The sequence below is a fragment of the Nicotiana attenuata genome, unplaced genomic scaffold, assembly GCF_001879085.1.
Source record: "Nicotiana attenuata strain UT unplaced genomic scaffold, NIATTr2, whole genome shotgun sequence".
NCBI classification, from domain to species: domain Eukaryota; kingdom Viridiplantae; phylum Streptophyta; class Magnoliopsida; order Solanales; family Solanaceae; genus Nicotiana; species Nicotiana attenuata.
In genome coordinates, this window is record NW_017670935.1 from 380,974 (window position 1) to 401,563 (window position 20,590).

The window sequence follows — 20,590 nt, forward strand, 5'->3', positions numbered from 1 at the left end:
TTACGCCCTTATAAGTGTAAACAGTTCTAAGGCTATTTATGTCATTTTAACAGAAAAAGAGCTTATCAGCACATTTTTATCAAATACTGCAGCAACTTATTATCAGTTTTAGCACTTGTACCCAAACACGTAACTGCTTATTTATTAAATCAGTTTCAGCACTTAAAAGTGTTTTTCAACACCTAATGATTATCGGCTACTTCAAATCAGCTAATCCAAACGGGCTCATAATATGAAAAGATCTTTACACTATCAATGAGTATAACTTAAATCTTTGAGTATTTTTTATATTACCAAATTAAATTTATTATTGACAGTTACCCGTTTATACCATGTTTAGGACGTAAAAATATCTAACACTGCGTGCTTAGCAGTTAAACTCAAAATTAATATTCTTTCTCTGGAGGACAGTGGAAGGCTTGCAGCTTGTCAGAAGATTCGGAGTTATCACTTATCGAGTAATTTATATGCATTTGCAGTATGCTTTTTGCATATTATTTCTCAGAGTCCCTAGGTTTTGGAAATTTAGTAATTTTACATATAAATTCATGTTGCTTCTTAGTTATTTTCTATATCTCAATTTATGTATTATTCTTTTTGTCCGTCTTGAAAAGAATATTATATCTTTTATTATAAATAATTTAATTTTAAATTTTTGATTTTACTCGTAATAAGATGATTTAAAGCGACACAAAAGTTTACGACTTATTTTAAGCCGTAAGTTTGTCAAATTTTTTTTTTCTTTAAATTTCGTGCTCAATCAAATACTATTACGTAAATTAAAACGGAGAAGAATAATTTTATATAGTGGGCTTACATTTTAGAACGAAGATTATCCAAGAATTGCATAAAGATTGCCCCCATGTTGTCTCCACAGGTATTGGAGGATATAAGCATGTGAAACCTTTTTAAAAGCTGGTTTTATATTACGACGGTTGTACTTCATTGAGGTGTATAAGGGATAAGATGAACACATAGACATGTCACGAGATTCAAGAATATCTATGTTTGCAAGTGGCTGTTTTTTTCTGTGCTAATAAAGAATTTGCATAAAAGGGGACTTGGAAGTTGGAATATACAATATTTTTCAACGTGAATTTGGATTTAGTCGAACTTTAATACAAATATGAAATATCAAGTGAGAATAAAAAGAAATATCATCATTTTACCTATAGACTTAATCTTTAGTATATCTGGCCGATTTTGATAAATTACACTAACTCCCGACAGTTGCCAACTAACGAATCCGGGTATTTGGAGTTACGAAGGTGTAGCTGGAGCACATATTGTGTTTTCTGGCTTATGCTTTTTGGCAGCTATCTGGCATTGGATGTATTGCAAGACCCACCCGTCGAGCAGGGACGAAAGTTGGCCTTAGTGATCCGACGGTGCCGAGTGGAAGCACCGTCGCTCAACGGATAAAAGTTTCCCTCGATCGACTCTTTAAGATTGCAATTCCCCACCTTATAATCGCCTCCCCCATTTTCCTTTTTTTAAAATAAAAAAGAAACCCTCTTTCGTTCTGCACCACGAGGTTGCATAGGCTGTGCCCTATTTCTATTGCTTGTGGAGCAGAAGCAACAGTAACAGAGGGGAACATTCAGAAAAACATAGCAAGCACAAAATTTTGGATTGGTATAGGTCTGAATTTTAGTGAGTGGCTATAACATGATTCATCTAGATTCCACAGAGTAATGAATAGCATAGAAATGTGATTTTCCTGAGTCAAGTGACAGAAAATGCAAGTTTAAAATCCAAGAATTTAGGCAAATATTGCCTATAAAAGGTTTACATGTTCATAAATAGAGAGATGCCTTCAAGGTTCTCCAGTATTATATACCGAGTAATTCAACTAACACATTTACACTAAATTGACCAGGAAATTCCCTATGCAGATACTGAAATGTTTGTCATTATATCGCACACGAACCATCTTTTTTCATCTACTATATCACAGACTTAATATGGAGATTGTAGTAGAAGCAAATTTTGAACGACGAGAGATAACAGAATCAACTGAGATGAGAAATGTCAACTTCATCAGGAATTTTGAATGTGTCTGCTGCCCCAAACTTCCTCTGCTCTTCCACAACTGAATCCTCTTCACCACTATCCCCATCATCACCATCATGATTGACATGGCTTGAAGGGTCGTTCATACTTTTGGATCTGCAACCATGGGTAGCAAGCATCTTAACCTGGCCAAGATGAGCGATTTCTACCACAACGGTGTCATCGTCTACAGGGAGGGGTTGCTTCCATGGTTCCCCATCAATCCTCATGAATGTGTGGTCAGCTGCACCCTTATGGAACTCAAACCGGATTCTATGTGCCTACAAACAGGGTAATTGAACAAAAAATTCAAATGATAGTTGCACATGTCTTGGGAAGTTCTATGGATCTTATTTTCAATCAGTTCAGCTTTTTCATCCTAGTACGATATTCAATCAGTTCAACCTTTTCATCCTAGTACGTGTTGATCTTATGTAAGTACATGCAATACGAAAGTTAACAATTGGACCATCTTGGACCAACTGACAATTACTGAATAATAACACCTGAGTGCTACATATGAATATGGTATGTCTATACGCACTTATATTAATAAGAGCAAATTAATATCCCAAACCTGTGCAAGCCGCGTCCCATGCCCATTTGGAGCAAGAAGAACCATTCCATGCCAAGCATCTCTAAAGCCAACAACTTCAAGATGGCCATCATCAACAAATGGTGGAGTCAAGTCCCTCTGTCCATTACAATGATTAGTACATGAATGTGAATATAAACTTGAGCAGGAAAAGGTGAAATGGCATTAAGTTTTAAAGACAAAAATCTATTGATATCTACCACACGCGCACACACACAAATCTCAGACATACGAGAAAAACAGAAAAAAAGTGGTAGATGGCGGAAGAAGCAAATCGAGTACATACATCTCGACGTTTGTTGCTATTTGGTGTTCCCCAAGGATTCAGTCCACCAGAAAAGCTAGGCAGGTTTAGGCACACAATTGACCTTATACTGCAAGTACAATCGGACAAGAAAACTGTTTATAACTCAAACGTTTTCGTGTTTAGCAATCAACATGCAAAACCTAGAGATAGACGCAACAGTGCAGCCTGAATTATACGATAGGAGAAAAGCCAGAATCTTTTATTTGAATAGAGACATCAAAAAGAGATTATCTGGTGGTCTTCTAAAGTTCCTACATTACAACAAATAATTGATGCTACCTTTGAGGGATGTGAAGGTCTTGCCATTCACCTTGCCTTTTCATTATCTTAACCTTGGCCAGTTGAGCTATGTTCCTGCAGTAAATGCAAACGCGTATATTCTCATGATATATACCATCAAAGAGGTGATTGTAAAGAAAGATCTACAAGAAGTTATGTATTAAAATACACTGCAGATTCACCTTGAAGAAGGATGAAAAAGGGACGCAAAAAACCATCCTTGCGTACATCCAAGCCTTGCATATGTACTCTAAGGAGAAAGCCAGAAATCCCATAAGGTACACTTCCACAAATAATACCGAATGTAGAATAGGAAATGCTTGTTTTCACATGTAATCCAGAAGCTTGCGTTTATATAAGCTAGAGTAAAGCAGGAGACAATAGGCTTAAACTTGAAAATTGCTATATCACTACCTCAAGGAAAACACAATAACTTAACTTAAGCATGAACACTGACAAAAGAGACCATCCATTCCATTTACTTAATAAATATTAAGCTGAACAGATAATGTTATATCCCTTTCTGATAGTACATAATGTGCAGCAGAAATGTTGTCAATGTTCTGTAGCAATTTTAAATTGGTCCATATTGCTCAAACTTTGTTACATCATTCAGTACCATGCTATTTTCATTTTATTGTTCTTTGCTTTTCTTTTCGGATAAAGAAGAAAACATTATGAAAAAGGTCGGCAAAAGGTAGAACGAGAGAATGTCCTTAATTGCATAACAGAGATGCAGATTATATCCTGCTGGTTGATTGATATATATGTATTTAATGATATTAATGGTCATACACACAATCAAGATGTGATATTAACAGGGCAAAGATCCGTTTGGTCAACACTAATCTAATCACTCCCATTGAATAATGAAGTGCAAAATACACTTCCCGACCAAAATATGTTTGGTCAAGCAATCAATTAAATGTGCTTTCCATTTCTTCACGTGTGCAAACCAACTTTCAAGCAAATGATCCCCTCTATTATATGTCATTATCTATATAGGATATTCATGTAAAATCTTCATGATTAGATGCAAAGTTCCTCGAGATACTAAAAATGACTCGCGACGTTGAGTAATGTGGATTGCAAGAAGCAGTTTCTCCTAAGACAAAGGTAGATCACAGGTTAATGAAAATAATGACAATGGATGGAAAGCAGTCTCCAGAAGTGTACTAGATCTTAGAAGTAAAATGTCTAGCCCAATAATGAAGTATAATGACATACCACTAGGATGCAAAAGCATCATAATTTGGGATCTTCTCATAGCTATCTCTAACAAGCTCAATCTCACCAATTCCACTCGCAAACTTGAAGCAAAAGAAACTAGGACAAACCTTCTTAAACAGTCCCTAACTTTCCTCCTTTTATTCCAATCACCTAATTCTCTAATGACCTAGCTCAGGATAATGACAGCTCTCTTTTTCATTCTTTTCTAGTCCATTTTTAAACTGTCTTCAGTCTCAACAAGGGTGATATAAAGCAGGAGGCCCACCTATCCACCTTTTAATAAGCTGACATCCATTACAAAATTGAAATTTAGAATCCTTTTTCTTTGACCCCAAATCTGAAAAATGAAGATGCAAATTAGCCCTTCCGACTCCGAGAGACTAAGGATCTCCATAAGTGCGTTCCTACCCTCCTGGGCAAGAACAATTACATCTTCAACTATTGGTTTTATCAGCACAGTCGATTGCTGAACTTCACAATTATTTTATTTCTACCTTTTCAGGTAGCACAAAACTATAATCTATTGGGTACAAGATAGAGAGGCATTGACCTTGCTACAAAAGGATACACTATGATTCAAACAATATATGGAAATGGAGCCAAGTCTTAAATCCTGACATTCAAGAATAAATGTATGAAAATGGCGCCAAGTCATCTTAATCCTGACATTCACTTCAATACCTGATTGACAAGCTGGTTTTTGAATTTTTCTGGATTCATCTTACGTTCTGAATGAAATGCATATGATACTTGTGCATCCATCCCTGATGACACAGAATTTTAAGATTAGATGTAGCACCAGATAAACAATAGTACAAGTAGCATAGTACTTTCAAAATACACTCAGATTTCCTTTTTGGGTTTGACATAACGTCTAGCCACCTTATTCATGTCAACTAAAATACTAGGTTGCTTTCGCACCCACATAGAGGTCGTCATTTACTAAAATCACTGTCCAATGCAGGCTTTTCTCAGCCTCATTAGCTCTGAATTATTCCAAATATTTCTCAATCTTTCTTTCCATTTTAAAAATAAAAAAACCCTTCTTTCTCGTTTCAAATTAACACTATGAATTAACTATGAACGGCTTCGTCTTAAAACACATATATAGAGGTTATTCAAGTTTGACACAAGAATTAAGGTAAGGGTCAGTATTGGTTTTTGGAATGATTCACTGGCGAATTAGCTCATATCTCACACGACCTAATATTGGCTAGTAAAAGGGAGTTATGAAATGAAATACTAAAAAGGAAAGGTTGGTGGGTTTCTTAATTAGTAGCGATGTCGCTTGAATTTGATAATTTAGATGGGAGGTCAATGTCAGTAGGGCAAGTTATTTGGCTTTAAAAAGAAGTGCAGTGGCACTCACTTTTTCACCTTGGTATTAGTAGTTAAACATAATCTGCACTGATGACATTTATTCAAACAATCATGCATATAAAAATAAAAAACAAAGTTTAAATGTAGCTTAAATGCGGAAAAGAATCCATTACTTCACTAATTAAGATAGTTTTGTCTTTTCTATTATCGTGCATTCATGATTAACCACAAGATAGCATAATAATTTTCTGAAACCTCCTCCTTATCTCACACAGGTTGCATAAAAATCCAACCTCATGTAAGACAGATTTTCTTGTCATATCCTTTCCAATTTAATGTTATTAAATGTGGCAGAAAACAAATGAAAATGTTGGATGGCATTCAGGAACATATTTCAAAATCAGGAGTGTATTCCTTACCCATGCTGAAATAATTCCAGAATCCTCCACGAAATGTATGGCATCCTTCCTGTGGGATATAACTAGTTTGATTATTGTTATAAAAGAAACAAAAGGAAAAAAGTTATCCTCTTCATTTTCAACAAAGGTAAAGCTTTTTAACAGACAGAAAATGAAATATGATTCTCAAAATCCATAAATCATGCACGCATGTCCACTTGTCATTTAATAATCAATTTAGAATATCGGAGTAGGAACGTCAAAGGGGAATTACATACCTAGCCTGAAGCTAGATCGCATAAGTGCAAGTAAATACATAAACCCAGGAATTCTTTTTTAAGTGTAATGACTGTGAAAGAGGTATACCTATAATAGATTCAGATTCTTAAATGTGCTGTAGTCTTTCAATTTGCATTACAGTCGGTTGTAAATTTGCACCTTCTTTCTAGTGAAGATTATATTAGAATATTTTACTCAAATGATTTAAATTCAAAATGGAAATAGGTCAATGAATTTGAATTAGCATACTGCAAGCAGTTGTAAAATATGATATTCCAATCCAACCAGGGACGAAGCCACATTATCCTAAGGGTGGTCAATTGACCACCCTTCGTCGAAAAATTACACTGTGTATATAGGTAAAATATTAAGTTTAGGAAACACCATTTGTCGGAATCTTTTTTTTACTTCTTTCAAATTTGAACACTCTTGGAGAAATTTTTGGCTTCGCCGCTGAATCCAACCATTAAATGAAGATGCCTTTACCTTTATATAGAAAAAGGAAAGAACAAAACCAAAGGAAAGGCTTAAGATATACCACCATTTGGTTAATGGAGCAGGAGCTCACAGAATCATAACCAGGTTTACATACAGTCAGTTGTCAGCAAAGAATGCAACACCAAAAAAATTACAGGAAACAGGGACCTCAGGCTTGCATGAAAGATAGAGCTAGACTGTATGGAGCTGTAATTTATTCAAAATAGAAAATAAAGGTTTCCTTATGTATAGGTCTTACCACATTAAGATCGTCAGATGAAGACACTCTGTGAAAAGCATGCAACGAATGAGGCAATTCAAGTGGTGCAATAGGATCACAGGAACCTTTTTTTGGTGCTCTCATCCTCATTAGAATGTGCCAACTGCTTTAACAGCAAATCTTTCAATATTTGCTGATTGCTCTCAATCAGGGTCATCAATTAAACTATAAAATCACTTATAATATTCTGAGTACTGTATGAAATTAGATAATTTTCAAACCTTAATAAGAATATTGGGTAGAGCAATAGTAGAACTTCCATAAAACTTCTTTTTGATATATCAGAACTTCCACAAACCTCAAAAACTTATGAAGTTGTGAAATAGTTTATTATGGTTGTGCAATATTAAACGAAAATCTTAAAACATATATCTATCTGTTTCTGGATATATTATTGTCCTCAAGACCATAAAGCAAAAGAGTTTTTGGAAATATCAACAGTATTGGATTGCTAATGTTACGTCTATTTTGCGAATTAAGTTTACATTTTACCAACATTTCTCACGATAAACATAATATCTACAAAATATGGTCCCATCGTAAGTACTGTACAAAGGAATAAAAAAATGGGCATGTATGCTTCCAGTATCACTTTTTTGTTTACTGCAGAATAAACTAAACCAAGAAAAATATGAAGACACTGCAAATAGGTACCACGTATGCCATTCCAAATATCTTTTAAATGTATGCTAGACTTTCACGATTTCATCAACTGGATTAAAGTATACTCATCAATCCCAACTTAAGACACCTGTAGTATTGCCTAAGTCCACAAAAAGAAGTATATTTAGGAAAGATAAAAAGGCATGGTACAGAAAAGACATTGGGCCTGCCTTTTTATTTCTCAATATTACTTTTTCCCTTTTCCTTTCATTCTAGGAATAAAAGATCTTTGTTACTAGTGAGCTCTATATGTCCTGCAATTACATTCACTAGAAATTACTAACTCTCATCTCTGTAATTCTAAACGGGATACTCAAATTTGGTTAGAGCATACAATAACTCAGAGCTACCGGCGAGAATTTTAGAGAAAAATTGAACTTCATTTTCAAGGGATCAACTTTCTATTTATAAAAGCTCACAGAGATCGTTGTAATATACATGAACTAACTCAAAGAATATTGGACATGGCATAACCTGTCCATCTTCATTTCTTTTGCATCCATTACTTGCTTCAAGAAAGAGATAACCGAGTTCTGGTCAGTTCCTGGATTCTTCTTGCCCTGCCAATAACCACAAAATGTTTATTACATGGTGTATCATCCTCTATGGTGAATACACATCAATGTATTACAGATAAAATAACTTGAAACCCTGCAGTTAATTTAAGCGAGAATGTCTATGTGCTGGTTTGTCTATAAGAATTTCATGTGATTAATCGGTAACTTCATCATAGCATAGGCTAAACTAAGAAAGTAATTACACAGTGAGATAGCAGTAAGCATTTTAACACTTCTCAGACAACTCTATTGACAGCAATCATTGACAGGAAAAGATATCCAGAAAATATTTGGTGAATTGAGCTGTTTCAGCTAAAGATCCTTACCCAACCAAAAGCAAATGGAAGGTTGTTTCCAGTTCCCAAAGGTACAGTAGCAATTGGTGGTGGCTTAGATAGTTTGAGATCAGATACAACTCCAAGAAGCCATCCAGCTGTGCCATCACCACCTGCAACCTAATAAACAATTGTGTCAAGCTATATGCGCGAAGTAATCATCTGGTAAATCAATAAGATACTCTTTAGAAATAATAAACTACTTAAAAGAGTTATACTCACGATTATCCTCAGTCTCTCCTCCAGTTTGGTGGCAAATTCATCACCATTGCTCTTTAGCTTTTCTAGATTCAAATACAGTCTCCGTAAAACACTATCAGGAGTTTCTTCTCCCAGATCAAAAACCTGAAAAGTTAGATGGAACTATATGAGAGATCTGCTTAAAACGATGAAACGGGAACACAAAGAACAGAAAAGACAAAATGATAATGGAGAGCCATACTATTTATATATCAGGCTTAAAAGGAAACAGAGAAGTGTTGTTTCTAGATTCCACAACCCATAAAAAATTTGGTGGTACTGTTCACAACCTGACCTAAGGTTCTCTACTTTCAATTGAGAATTGGTAAAAGATGACCGGAGAAAGAATTTATTTTGATTTCGTCCCACACTTTACATTCACCAAGCTTTGCTATGTGAATCAAGGCAACCAGCTTCAGTACCTGATATTTGTTAAGAAGTGATCGATATGTATGAAGAAGATCCCCACCAAGTTGACCTCCACTTTTAGAGTTGATGAATACTAGCACAGGGCATGTAGGTACGTCAGGCAACTGTAAATCTTTACTCTGACTTGCATCCGGTGCAAGTATATAGGTAGGAATATAGAACTCTCTCTCTATGTTTCCATTGGAGTTGCTTTCGGGAGAGGCCATAACTAATGCTACCTGCAGACCAAGAGGAGTTGGCACAGCCAAATTTAGGATAAGATGAAACCACTGCGCCAGTTTATTTACATGAATATGCTACTTGTTGTATATACAATCAATTATCCCTCAATTGCAAATTAGTTAAAGTCGGCTATATGAATCCTCTATATCCATGTTTTCTTTAATGGCAATGTTCAGGCCACCTTTTGTGCAACTCTACTAGTCCAACCGTCAGCCTGCTAAAACTCACAAGAGTAGCTTCCGGGTAAACTTGCATATCAAGGTTGGACTAGGTGGGCTCATACTAAGCATTGCAGGTAGAATTCAAATTTGAGATCTCTAGGTTATTAATCCTACATTTCAACTACTCAGTCATCCCCTTAGCCACATGAAATTTCCATTTCATAGTTTAACTATAGTTATATAAAGAAATAAATGCTAAAAATAAAGAAACGCTAGCTAGGGAATGAAGGCATTGAACGTATAGAATTAAGGTATTCACTTTATGTAAAACACATAATCGGACATCTAATAACACATTGCATAAGAGATGTTAAGAATGGACATTTTACCTAACTCAACTCCAAAAGGTAGATCAAGTGGTGAGAATTGTCCACACCACACGAAGAGAATACAATCCATACACTCAACAAAGGAAGGACTCTAATACCTATATGTTACGGCCTAGATATCTGGAGCGTGGATGATATAACATGTAGCCCAACATTATTGCATTAGCCATTAGGTAACCCAACATCAGGATGAATCTCGCCCTCTCGCTCTAATAATATGTTAAGAAAACTGACCTGAACCTAATTCAAACCTAAAGCTGGCTCAAGTAGTGAGGATCGCCTAAGAACATATAAAGAGACTACAATCAATACCCTCAAACAATACAGGATACCAGAAAACACTGAATTTTCATATTCAATAGGTCAACATTTCCTTCCAATATTCAAGGAATAAAGAGTGACACATACAAAAGTTAGCACTCATTTGGGTAGCTAAAAAGCCGAAAAACAACAACATTTTCAGGAGGAGATCAAGTAATTACATCTTAATACGCAATTAAATAATAAACAATGATAACGAGGAATGCAAATAGATTGATCACGCGAAATTGATGAAATTAAAACTTGCTTTTGATTCCAGTCATACTACAAAAAATAAAATAAAAATAAAAAAGCAAAGCGAATGATTTTGGTTGAGAAATAGGGAGCGAAGAGAGAATTTTACCAGAGAAAACAGAGGATTATTTGATGGAGAAATTCCAGCGGAATCAGAAAATGCAACCAACTTTTGGGAGGAAAATAGATTCGGATCTTAAATTTAGCCAATGAGAATGAGAATTAAATTAAATCAATTAATAGAGGCATGATGCAGACATGTGGGGGGAGGGGTTGACTGATTACCAGATATATACATCTACTTTTGGTTAATTACTCGCTCCGGTCCAAAATAAGTAATTTTTTGGCATTTTTCTTGTGGTTCAAAATAAGTGATTTTTCCAAATTTCAAGAATGAATTAATAATTTTTTTCCTACATTGTCCTTGGAGTAAATAGTGTTGGAATATGTGTTAGGAGTGTTTATGTGAGATAGTAAAGGTTAATATGGTCAATTTCATTGCTAATTAATGTTAAAAGGTAGATTTCTTAATCTGTGTGAAAACATCCAAAAAAAATAACTTATTTTGGACCGGAGGGAGTATATAAATAAATACTCATTAATTGTTCACATGGTTTCGACTTTTCGTTGGTTAATAATAACCTCCTTTGCTACGCAACTCATGAGTCATTAGCATGTGGATATTATTATATAATTAAGGGGAGGCGGGAACTGAAGAGCTCTGAATTATTAGTTGGATACGTGTGAATGTGCGTTTTTTTTTTCAATTTTAAATTTTTAAAAATTTTCTTACGTATGAAGACTAGTTAATTAGGCCTTAGGGAGAGAAAAGAGAGGACAGTGGAAATTAATTTCTAATTTATTGTGTCAAAGACAAAATAGTACGGTATAGCCAGTTTTCGGACTGGTTATTCAAAAATAGCCAGCGTTTATCAAGTCAATGAAAAATAGTCACTATTTTGCTGCAACAGAGACCGGGCCAGCATAATATACTGGAGTTCGGTGCACCTGTGTATGAACTCCAGCATATTATGCTGCACCGGTATACTTTGCTGGCGCCAGTATAATATACTTGAGACTGGAGCACCGGTGCACCAAACTCCAGTATATTATGCTAGACTGCTGGAACTCCAGTATATTATGCTGGAGTTCCAGCATACTTATCCTGAAACTCCAGTATAATATGCTGGAGTTTAAATATACTTATGCTGGAACTCCAGCATAATATACTGGCGTATTTTTCGGGTTTTGAACAATGTTTTCGCTCAGATTTATCTTTACATGAAAATTGGCTAAATTTCGATTACTTTTGAAACTGGGTTATTTTTGAAAGACCAGTTGTAAATCTGGCTATTTTTAAATTTCTCCCTAAATTACTAGGTTAATTTTAGTATTTTAATCTTGTAGGTACGCAATTCGGTTAAGTAATTTCAATCTGATTCAATTATTTCAATTTATTTGGGTTAGGTCTATTATCTTTTTTTCTTTCTTTTTGGGATTAGCAATCTTTTTAAGTAAAACTGAGCACAAACATAGCTAGAGTGTTACTTATGAATTCATTCAAATGAATCTAGTGGCTTTTGATACAAATATTATATATGCGTTAAAAAATTCATTAAGAGTATGTTTAGAAAGCAACTTAGGAATTAAATTTGTATGTAATTAGGTATAATTACACGGTTTATCATGTTTATATGACCAAGTAATTACTTGGTCAGCATAAAATTTAGTGTAATTTAAGGAGGGTAATTATACTTTGCAATTTTTATGGGGATGAAAATTGATGGTAGCTACATTGAGTAATTACAAGCTAATGTAACTTTTATTATTTGTATTTATTTATTTCAAATATATCAAGTACTATTCTTTTTACGCTATTTCTCTTCCATTTCTCTTATTCTCCTTTTTTTAAGGTGTTGCTTATGGTTTGCTTCCATATACTTTTGTAACTTTTCATATTTTCCTTCTTTTTTTATTTCTCTTAGTTGTTAAATATAATTTCATATTGTACTAGCTTTATTTTCTACTTATTAGTGTAAGTAATTATTAATAAAAATACCTTCTAAACTTTATATCTATCTTTTTATTATTTAAAAAGTGCAATAAATCATAAATCTTATATTTTTTATATTCATATGAGATGGTAAAAAAAAATCAAATTCGTGATTGAAGCTTTTATTAATTATATAAAATTGAGATATTGGTTATTTTAAAAAAATAGTCAAGATACTGATTATTCTTTACTATATTAGTTACCAACTTATAATTATTTAGTAGTTTTATTTTCTTAAGAAAATTATGTTTGTATATCTAGTTATATATAATATTTAATCATTCTTAACTACATGTATTTTTCACACGTTCGAATTTGTTTACTTTTTATTTACTAATTTTATTTTCTAATCATTTGTATAAATACTTCTTATAAAAAAAATACTTTCTAAGCTCATATCTAACCGTTTTATATTTACATGAGTTGGTAAGAGAAATAATTCCTTATTGAAATTTTTAATAAATATTATTTATTTATAAGATACTATTATTTTTATTATATTATTTATCAATTTATAAATATTTAATATATTTTTATAGAAAGTTTTTTATTTTAAATACCTCTGATAAGCTAATCACAATTAAAACATGTAACAATATGTATAGATAGAGCATAAGAAGTGGTGGACCATATCTCGACTAAGCAAGTTTCATGCATGTAGCAATGCATAAAATGGCAAATAAATGATATGCACAGTTTAAGCATGTAATATAATGCATGCTTTCACAGTAATCAAGACCAATGTATTTATCAATATACCAAAACAACAATTAAAAGTGATATGCATCAAGTAGTATCTATATGAATGAGTCTACAACGCTTATGATCAAAACTCAAACCTTAAAATCAATCTGATGCTCTCCAATTATCCAATAATTTAGAAATACGTTACGTTAGTTTCTCACAAACCTACGTGCATACTGCCCACGGAATTTTGGTGTTTAGTGGCTCTAGAGAGACGAAACAATATTCACACGTAATTGTACGGCTAATTCAATGTGGACAACATAACTCGCATGGACAATTTAATGTGCCATAATCTTAACAAATCGCGTGGACAGTTCAGCGTACCATAACGCGTGCCATAATCATATCAAATCGCATGTACAACTCGACATGCCGTAATTATATCAAATCGTGCGAACAACTCAACGTGCCAAAATTATATCCATGTGAGAGATTAATATGCATGATGTAATGCAATATATACAGAGCAAGACCATCAACATAGCATGTAATTCGACATTCATTTAATTCCACATATTACACTAGCATGTGAATTGATGCCTATAACATGATATCTCACATGAAAATGCAAAAATAGTCATGGCATAGGGAATAACGATGATCAATGTATGACTAGAAGTAACTCATATACATACATGAACCTATCATGTTAATTTAACAAGAAAAAATGCTCAAGTAGTCATACAATCAAGCTAAACATGCCTCAAGCAAAGCATGTAACAAGAAAGGCACGAAAGGCCTAAAATACCACCCAAGTATGAAAAAATTTGGGATCCTCGTATATATACGCTCGTCAACTCGTATATATAGCAACAAGATCATATTTAGGAAAAATTCTCTCATCTAAGTCAACCAAGATACTTACTTCTTTCCCGAGCTATTCTTCAAAATCTGCTTTTATTGCTCCATATTCATCAAACGAGCTCAATCTAGCCCAAAGAATACTCCACGATGCCAAACAAAGTCATAGGACTCAATTCTCTAAGTAAAAAATAGATTTCGGACAAAGTCAACAAAAGTCAACCTCAGGATCATATGGTCAAAATCCGAAATCAAAGTCACCTTGAGTGATTTTCAGTCCCGAGTTTCCTTTTCTCTCCAAGACAATCCCTAACTCTCTATGGGCAAGAAGCAAGGGCGTAGCTGCTGCGCCTCGAATTTGGATCCCAATAGTTGCTGTTGCCCAAAGGTGCTTTATGAAAGTCCCATTTGCCGAGTCGAGCTATCACCCCGATTGGAATAGATATACACAGCCCCTCTACCCCCTACTCTAGTCAGCTTTCTATCTCTTTCTCCAACCTTCGATGATCACAAGTCCAAATATGTGATCCGATTCTCAATCCCAGTTCACATTGATGTTTAACAAAAAAAAAGTACTTTCTTTACTTTTCAAGTCAAATACTCTCTCTTTCTCTTTTGAGTCCTTGATTTTAAGGTAAATTAATGATAGATTCATATTATAATTATAGATTTGAGTGAAAATCACTTATTCTATTGTTGTAAATAAAATTTAAATCTCTTCGAGAAACGCCTTAATACGAGCTCCCCAGCTCCCAAAATGGTGAAATAAACTCTAAGTACGAAATGAGGCTATTTATACAAGTGCTGAAAAATAGTTAAAATCACAAAAATATTATTGACCATGGCTGCTGGTGCCATTTTTATTGTTGATTTTGTTGATTTCTGCCTTAAAACCCTTTCTTGGACACCTTGAAACTCACCTGAGCCCACGAGAACCCTCCAAACCATCCCAACAAGTCTAGATATCCTACATTGGACTTATTTGAAGGCTTGAAACACAAAGTGAAACGCTATAAATCAAATTAACAACTCAAATCTAACTTTAGAATCATTAAAGTTTCAAAGTTCATGCAACAACAACAACAACAACAACAACAACAACAACAACCCAGTGAGATCCCACATGTGGGGTCTGGGGAGGGTAGTGTGTACGCAGACCTTACCCCTACTCTGGAGGAGTAGAGAGACTGTTTCCGTTAGACCCTCGGCGCAAGAAAGAAAGAGAAAGAGACAATGTATCAGTAGCAGCAGACATATAACACCAGCAACACAATAACCAGAAAATAGAGAGCAAAGTATTAACACTATGCATCAACAAAGGCACAATACTACATACGCAAGGGAATAATATGTACATACAGGGCTGCTAAACCTACTATAGCCTAACTTTTCGACCCTAAAGAAGTATTAAGAACACAACTGGAGCCCCTAGCAGCCTAAAGCAAGACACTAGCACACTAGCCTCCTGTCTCCTAACCAACAACCCTAGTGCTCGACCTCCACAACTTCCTATCAAGGGCCATGTCCTCAGAAATCTGCATCTGCACCATGTCCTGCCTGATCACCTCTCCCCAATATTTCTTAGGCCGCCCTCTACCTCTCCTCATACCCGTCAAGGCCAGCCGTTCACACCTCCTCACCGGTGCATCCAGCTTCTCCTCTTCACGTGCCCGAACCATCTAAGCCTAGCTTCCCGCATCTTGTCTTCCATGGGAGCCACGCCCACCTTAGTGCCAAAATACACCCTGAGCCCCTTGGGTCCTAATCTGAACATACCTATAAGTCCAAAATTATCATACAAGCTGTTGGCTCAAGTGAAGTTGGTTTTGAAGATTGACAAAGGAACCCAAGCATAAACCAGGTCCATCCACAGTGTACACAGACACGGGCAGATTCAAGCATATGGGATGTATGTGAGGGATATAAGGTTAACTTGCTATAACTGATATCTCCTGATCGAAAAGATTGCATAATTGATAAGGAGAAAGACTCATTACTCAAAGAGAACACTATCTAAGATAAGGAAGGAGTTGAAGTTGAAGCTAACTAGAACTATTCCACCAAGGAAGAGTAGCATTAGAGCTCTATATGCTACTAACTCTATAAATTGCAGGATGTTCTCGCTTTATAGGCACGCACAAACGCTGAAGTTAAACATGAGTTGAGAGCAAAATAGCAAGGCATTTTGCAAGCAATTCTTGTGTGATTTAAGTGTGCGAACGTGGAGCTACATAAACTAGATAGAAGAACCAGTTCCTAGTGTCTGTCTTTTATTCTAGTTTCATTGTAGTAGGTGGTTTTCATATTGTACCTCTCAGCTTTATCTAGAAGCAATTTTATTAGGTACTCTGAGTATTCAAGTTAGAGTTAGCTTGAAGTGTTTGCAACAGTTAGAGGCTGGTTGCTATAACAGGATTAGAGGTAATCCTTAGGTTGACAAAGAGTTCTTGTAATTGCTGTTTTGGCTCGGTGATTTAGTGAAGTGTTGTGGAAAATCCTACTGAGTAGTAGGTCGTGGCTTCTTACCTTTTGAGCCGGGTGTTTTCCGCGTAAAAATACTTGTGTTCTTTACTTTCCGTATTTATTATCTTCGCACTAGTAGGTTAAGAAACACATAGAAGAACCAGGTCCTTCTATAATCAGTGCACGGGAAAATTGGACACCACACAAATCACCCCCCGCTTGTGTGGCATTAAAGTATAAAACATCAATTGGTATCAGAGCAAGTTATCCTTGACGAGGCTAACACCTTAGGAATAGATCAAGATGAGTGCACCACCCGGGAACTGGGAAGGGCAATCCACTGCTAGGACACCACTCTTTAATGACCAGTACTACTCTTGGTGGAAAAATAGGATGAGAGATCACATTATAGGAGATGACTACGAGCTATGGGACATTGTCACCGATGGTCCATTGGCTACTTTGAAGAAAAATGTTGAAGGAGTAGATGTACCAAAGACAAGAGCTGATTGCACTGTTGAAGACTTGAGAAAGTGGGAGAAGAATGCTAAAGCCAAGAAATGGCTTGTTTATGGACTTGGTCCAGATGAGTACAGCAGAATCCAAGGCTGTGCCAGTGCTACACAAATATGGGACACACTGCAAGTGGCTCATGAAGGAACACCTCAGGTGAAGAGATTCAGAGGAACTCTGCTGTACTCTCAATATGAGAGTTTTGCTATGAAGGAAGGAGAAACCATCCAAGAGATGTACACAAGGTTCACTACACTGACAAATGAACTGAAATCTCTTGGAAGGATTATTCCTGAAGAAGAAAGGGTTGAAAAGATATTGACTAGAGCTTTACCTATCACATAGGAGAGTAAAATCACTGCCATCCAGGAATCAAAAAATATTGCCACTCTCCCACTGGATGAATTGATTGGAAATCTTACTGCCAATGAACTTAGGAGACTAACCATGAAGATAGATGTATCGAAGAAGGAAAGAAGTTTGGCTCTCAGAATCACTGAAGGTTCTAATCTGGAAGATGATGAAATGGCCATGATCACCAAAGATTTCAAGAAGTACCTAAGGAGAGGAAAGGGTTCTTCAAGAAGTGGTAGCTACAGCAAATCAAAATCTCCTGAGAAACAAACCAATGATTACTGCTACAAGTGTGGAAAGGCTGATCACCACATCAAGAACTGTCCTTTGTGGGAAATTGAGTGGAAGAAGGAAAGAGCTGAACAAAGGAACATGAAGAAGGAACAGGTTCAACCCAAGAAAAGCAACTACACAAGATAAGTAAAGGCTATGGTCGCTGCTTGGGGAGACACCTCAGATGAAAGCTCAGTTGATGATGGCGATGATGAAAAAGCTGAGGTAAGTGTTTCTCATCTCAAAGACATGATTAAATTTTTGCCTAAAGAAAGGTTATCTGAGTTGCTCTTAGAGCTAATTGATGAATCTGAGGATGTAAACAATGAAAATGAACAACTATCAAAAGAGTGTAGTTTTAAAGGCTAAGCGCAAAAACCTGGAACATAGGGCTAGTGAAACTGAAAGTGAAAATGCTGTGTTGAAGAACCAGGTTCATAAACTTGACACAACTGTCCTAGAACTTAGATATGAAAATCTAAAAATTGAAATTAGGAACAGGTAAAAAGACAGCTGATCACACACAACTCACTTTAGAAGAAAATGTAGGAAAAATAAAAGCTGAGTAGTACAAAAGAGATGAGCAGATAAGAATACTAAAGGAGGATATAAGCAAGGTCAAGCATGAGTTAGACAGAAAATGTAAATGGAACAGGTCCTCCGATGCACTTTCATGGCTACATGAATACCATAGTAGCAACAAGAGAGGACTTGGCTTCGGAACCCCTGCACCTAAGTGGGATCCCAAAAGCAAGTTGTCACACCTCCTTTTTTACACACCTACCCCGAAGGGTAAATGTATAAGGGAGTTTTTCCATTTAAAGTGACATTATTCGAAATGGGATCATTTATTTATTTTTAGAGTCGCCACTTGGGATAGGATTGGCTTTTGGTGTCCCAAGTCACCGATTTAATTTAAATCCCAAATCGAGGAAAATTTCGACTTCCTAATTGTAGTCTGCGAACCAGAAATTCTGTGTAAGGAATTCTGTTGACCCGAGGGAAGGTGTTAGGCACCCCCGGATCCCGTGGTTCTAGCACGGTCGCTTAAATTATCATGAATGGCTAAAATCTGTTTTTTATACATATTTAAACCTATAGTGCAATTTTAAGATTATTTACCACTTTTAGTTTATTTTGTTCTTACGAAAGTGAACGCCGTTTAAGAGCGTGTTTTTGGATCACGTCACATGAAATGCACCCGGATCCTAAACACCTCTTATTCAGCGTTTTGGGATTTGGATTTGGGTTGCATGAAATGCGCACCCGAGTTTAGGAAAGTAACATTAAAAAAAAACGTGCCTAAAGTGGCTAGCGCCTTATTAACTTTACGGGAAGCCACGAAAATTCACTAAATGGCATGTCCCGAATTTCTAAAATATTTTAATTAAGCATTTAATGAGGGCCCCGAGATTTATGCATTTTGTTCGGCGAGGCGCATCTCACTTTATTGTTTAGAGGCCAAACTAAGCGAACTACGATTTTCTATTTATTTTTGTCTCTAAAAGGGCCTAATGAATTTACATTCTATAAATTCGGGTCTCGGGTTCAAGTCCGAATTCAAACAAAAGGGGAAACCCTCCTAATTTGAACCCGCTACTTAACACGAGAACCTAAATTTATATTTGCCAATCAATCCCCATATTCCTAATATAATTTAAAGGATTTTTTGATTTCAGCATTTTTGGGCCTTCAAACTTGGCCCAATACAGGTTTAATGCCTAAAATACTACCCAGACGTGGATTTGGCGTAACAAACTTGGGCTTGAACTCTGCTGATCCAACAACCGCCCGACCTTAGGTCTTTGCCAAAGCCCAAACAAGGTGTAATCCAGAAATAGAACTGAGGTGGTGCATTGGTTAATCTGAAGCTTAAATTAAATACAAAGAGGCTATTGAGCCTTAATCCTTCAATCATTGGCTGGTTTTAGTTTTACTCAATATCAGAACTTCAAGGAACTAAGCATGCCATAATTAACACCTATGTTGAGGTAATGCAGAACCTTCATCTTTTAAAACATAATTCATCGATGTCAACATTAAAACATATATATACTGAACTCCTTAAACAGCCAACTCAAAACATACATATATTGATTTGCAAATTTAAGTAAACTAGCATTCGAAACTAAACTACACTACACTAAGGCTCCTGGTTTTAGATGACCTAATACAAATCCAAAATTCAACAGTTTACTGCAGTCCAGTTTAATTACAGGCCAATATTAATTGAATGAATATCACAACTATTGTAAAAGGCCAATAACATCTGTATTTCAATATGAAAATCTAACATTCTTCATCATTTAAACTCCAGGACTGTTCGTACATGTGGATTCGTATTTCTGGATCAACTTGAGTTAGAGAAAATACCTGGAATTATGATGAGACAAAGAGAAGAAGAAGAAGGTCAGCAGCAGTTCCAGTAGAGATCAGATAACAGCCCAGAAATGCATTCAACAACCCAGGAGGAGTTTGAAATCAATTGAAACTAAGCAATCAACCATAAATGATTTGAATACACTCAAATAGATTGGAAATTAGACTCAGCAACCCCCAGAATATCTTCAGCAACTATAATAACCAAAATACCCTGAATGGATCCCAAAGTGACTTGC

General features: G+C 35.6%; 1 protein-coding gene across 1 annotated transcript; it reads right to left on the minus strand.

Moving 5' to 3' along the window:
- Positions 1–1,695: 1,695 nt before the first annotated feature.
- LOC109244616 (diacylglycerol kinase 5-like) lies at positions 1,696–11,011 on the minus strand. The gene is made up of 13 exons (XM_019411738.1): positions 10,878–11,011; positions 9,435–9,659; positions 8,995–9,117; positions 8,764–8,892; positions 8,355–8,440; positions 7,197–7,320; positions 6,203–6,251; positions 5,145–5,227; positions 3,416–3,483; positions 3,234–3,308; positions 2,934–3,021; positions 2,630–2,746; positions 1,696–2,333 (listed from the first exon to the last, which is right to left on the minus strand). The coding sequence occupies exons 2-13, from the start codon at positions 9,645–9,647 to the stop codon at positions 2,013–2,015; spliced, it is 1,476 nt and encodes a 491-aa protein (XP_019267283.1). The 5' UTR covers positions 9,648–9,659; positions 10,878–11,011; the 3' UTR covers positions 1,696–2,012.
- Between the last annotated feature and the right edge of the window lie 9,579 nt (positions 11,012–20,590).

What these genes read in the sequence shown, in the direction of transcription:
- LOC109244616 (XM_019411738.1), bottom strand. Translation starts at nt 9,647, where the DNA reads ATGGCCTCTCCCGAAAGCAACTCCAATGGAAACATAGAGAGAGAGTTC. An exon ending in TTCCATTTGCTTTTGGTTGG is followed by an intron (nt 8,441 to 8,763) that starts GTAAGGATCTTT and finishes GGTTATTGGCAG; the next exon opens with GGCAAGAAGAATCCAGGAAC. An exon ending in CATCTGACGATCTTAATGTG is followed by an intron (nt 6,252 to 7,196) that starts GTAAGACCTATA and finishes TATATCCCACAG; the next exon opens with GAAGGATGCCATACATTTCG.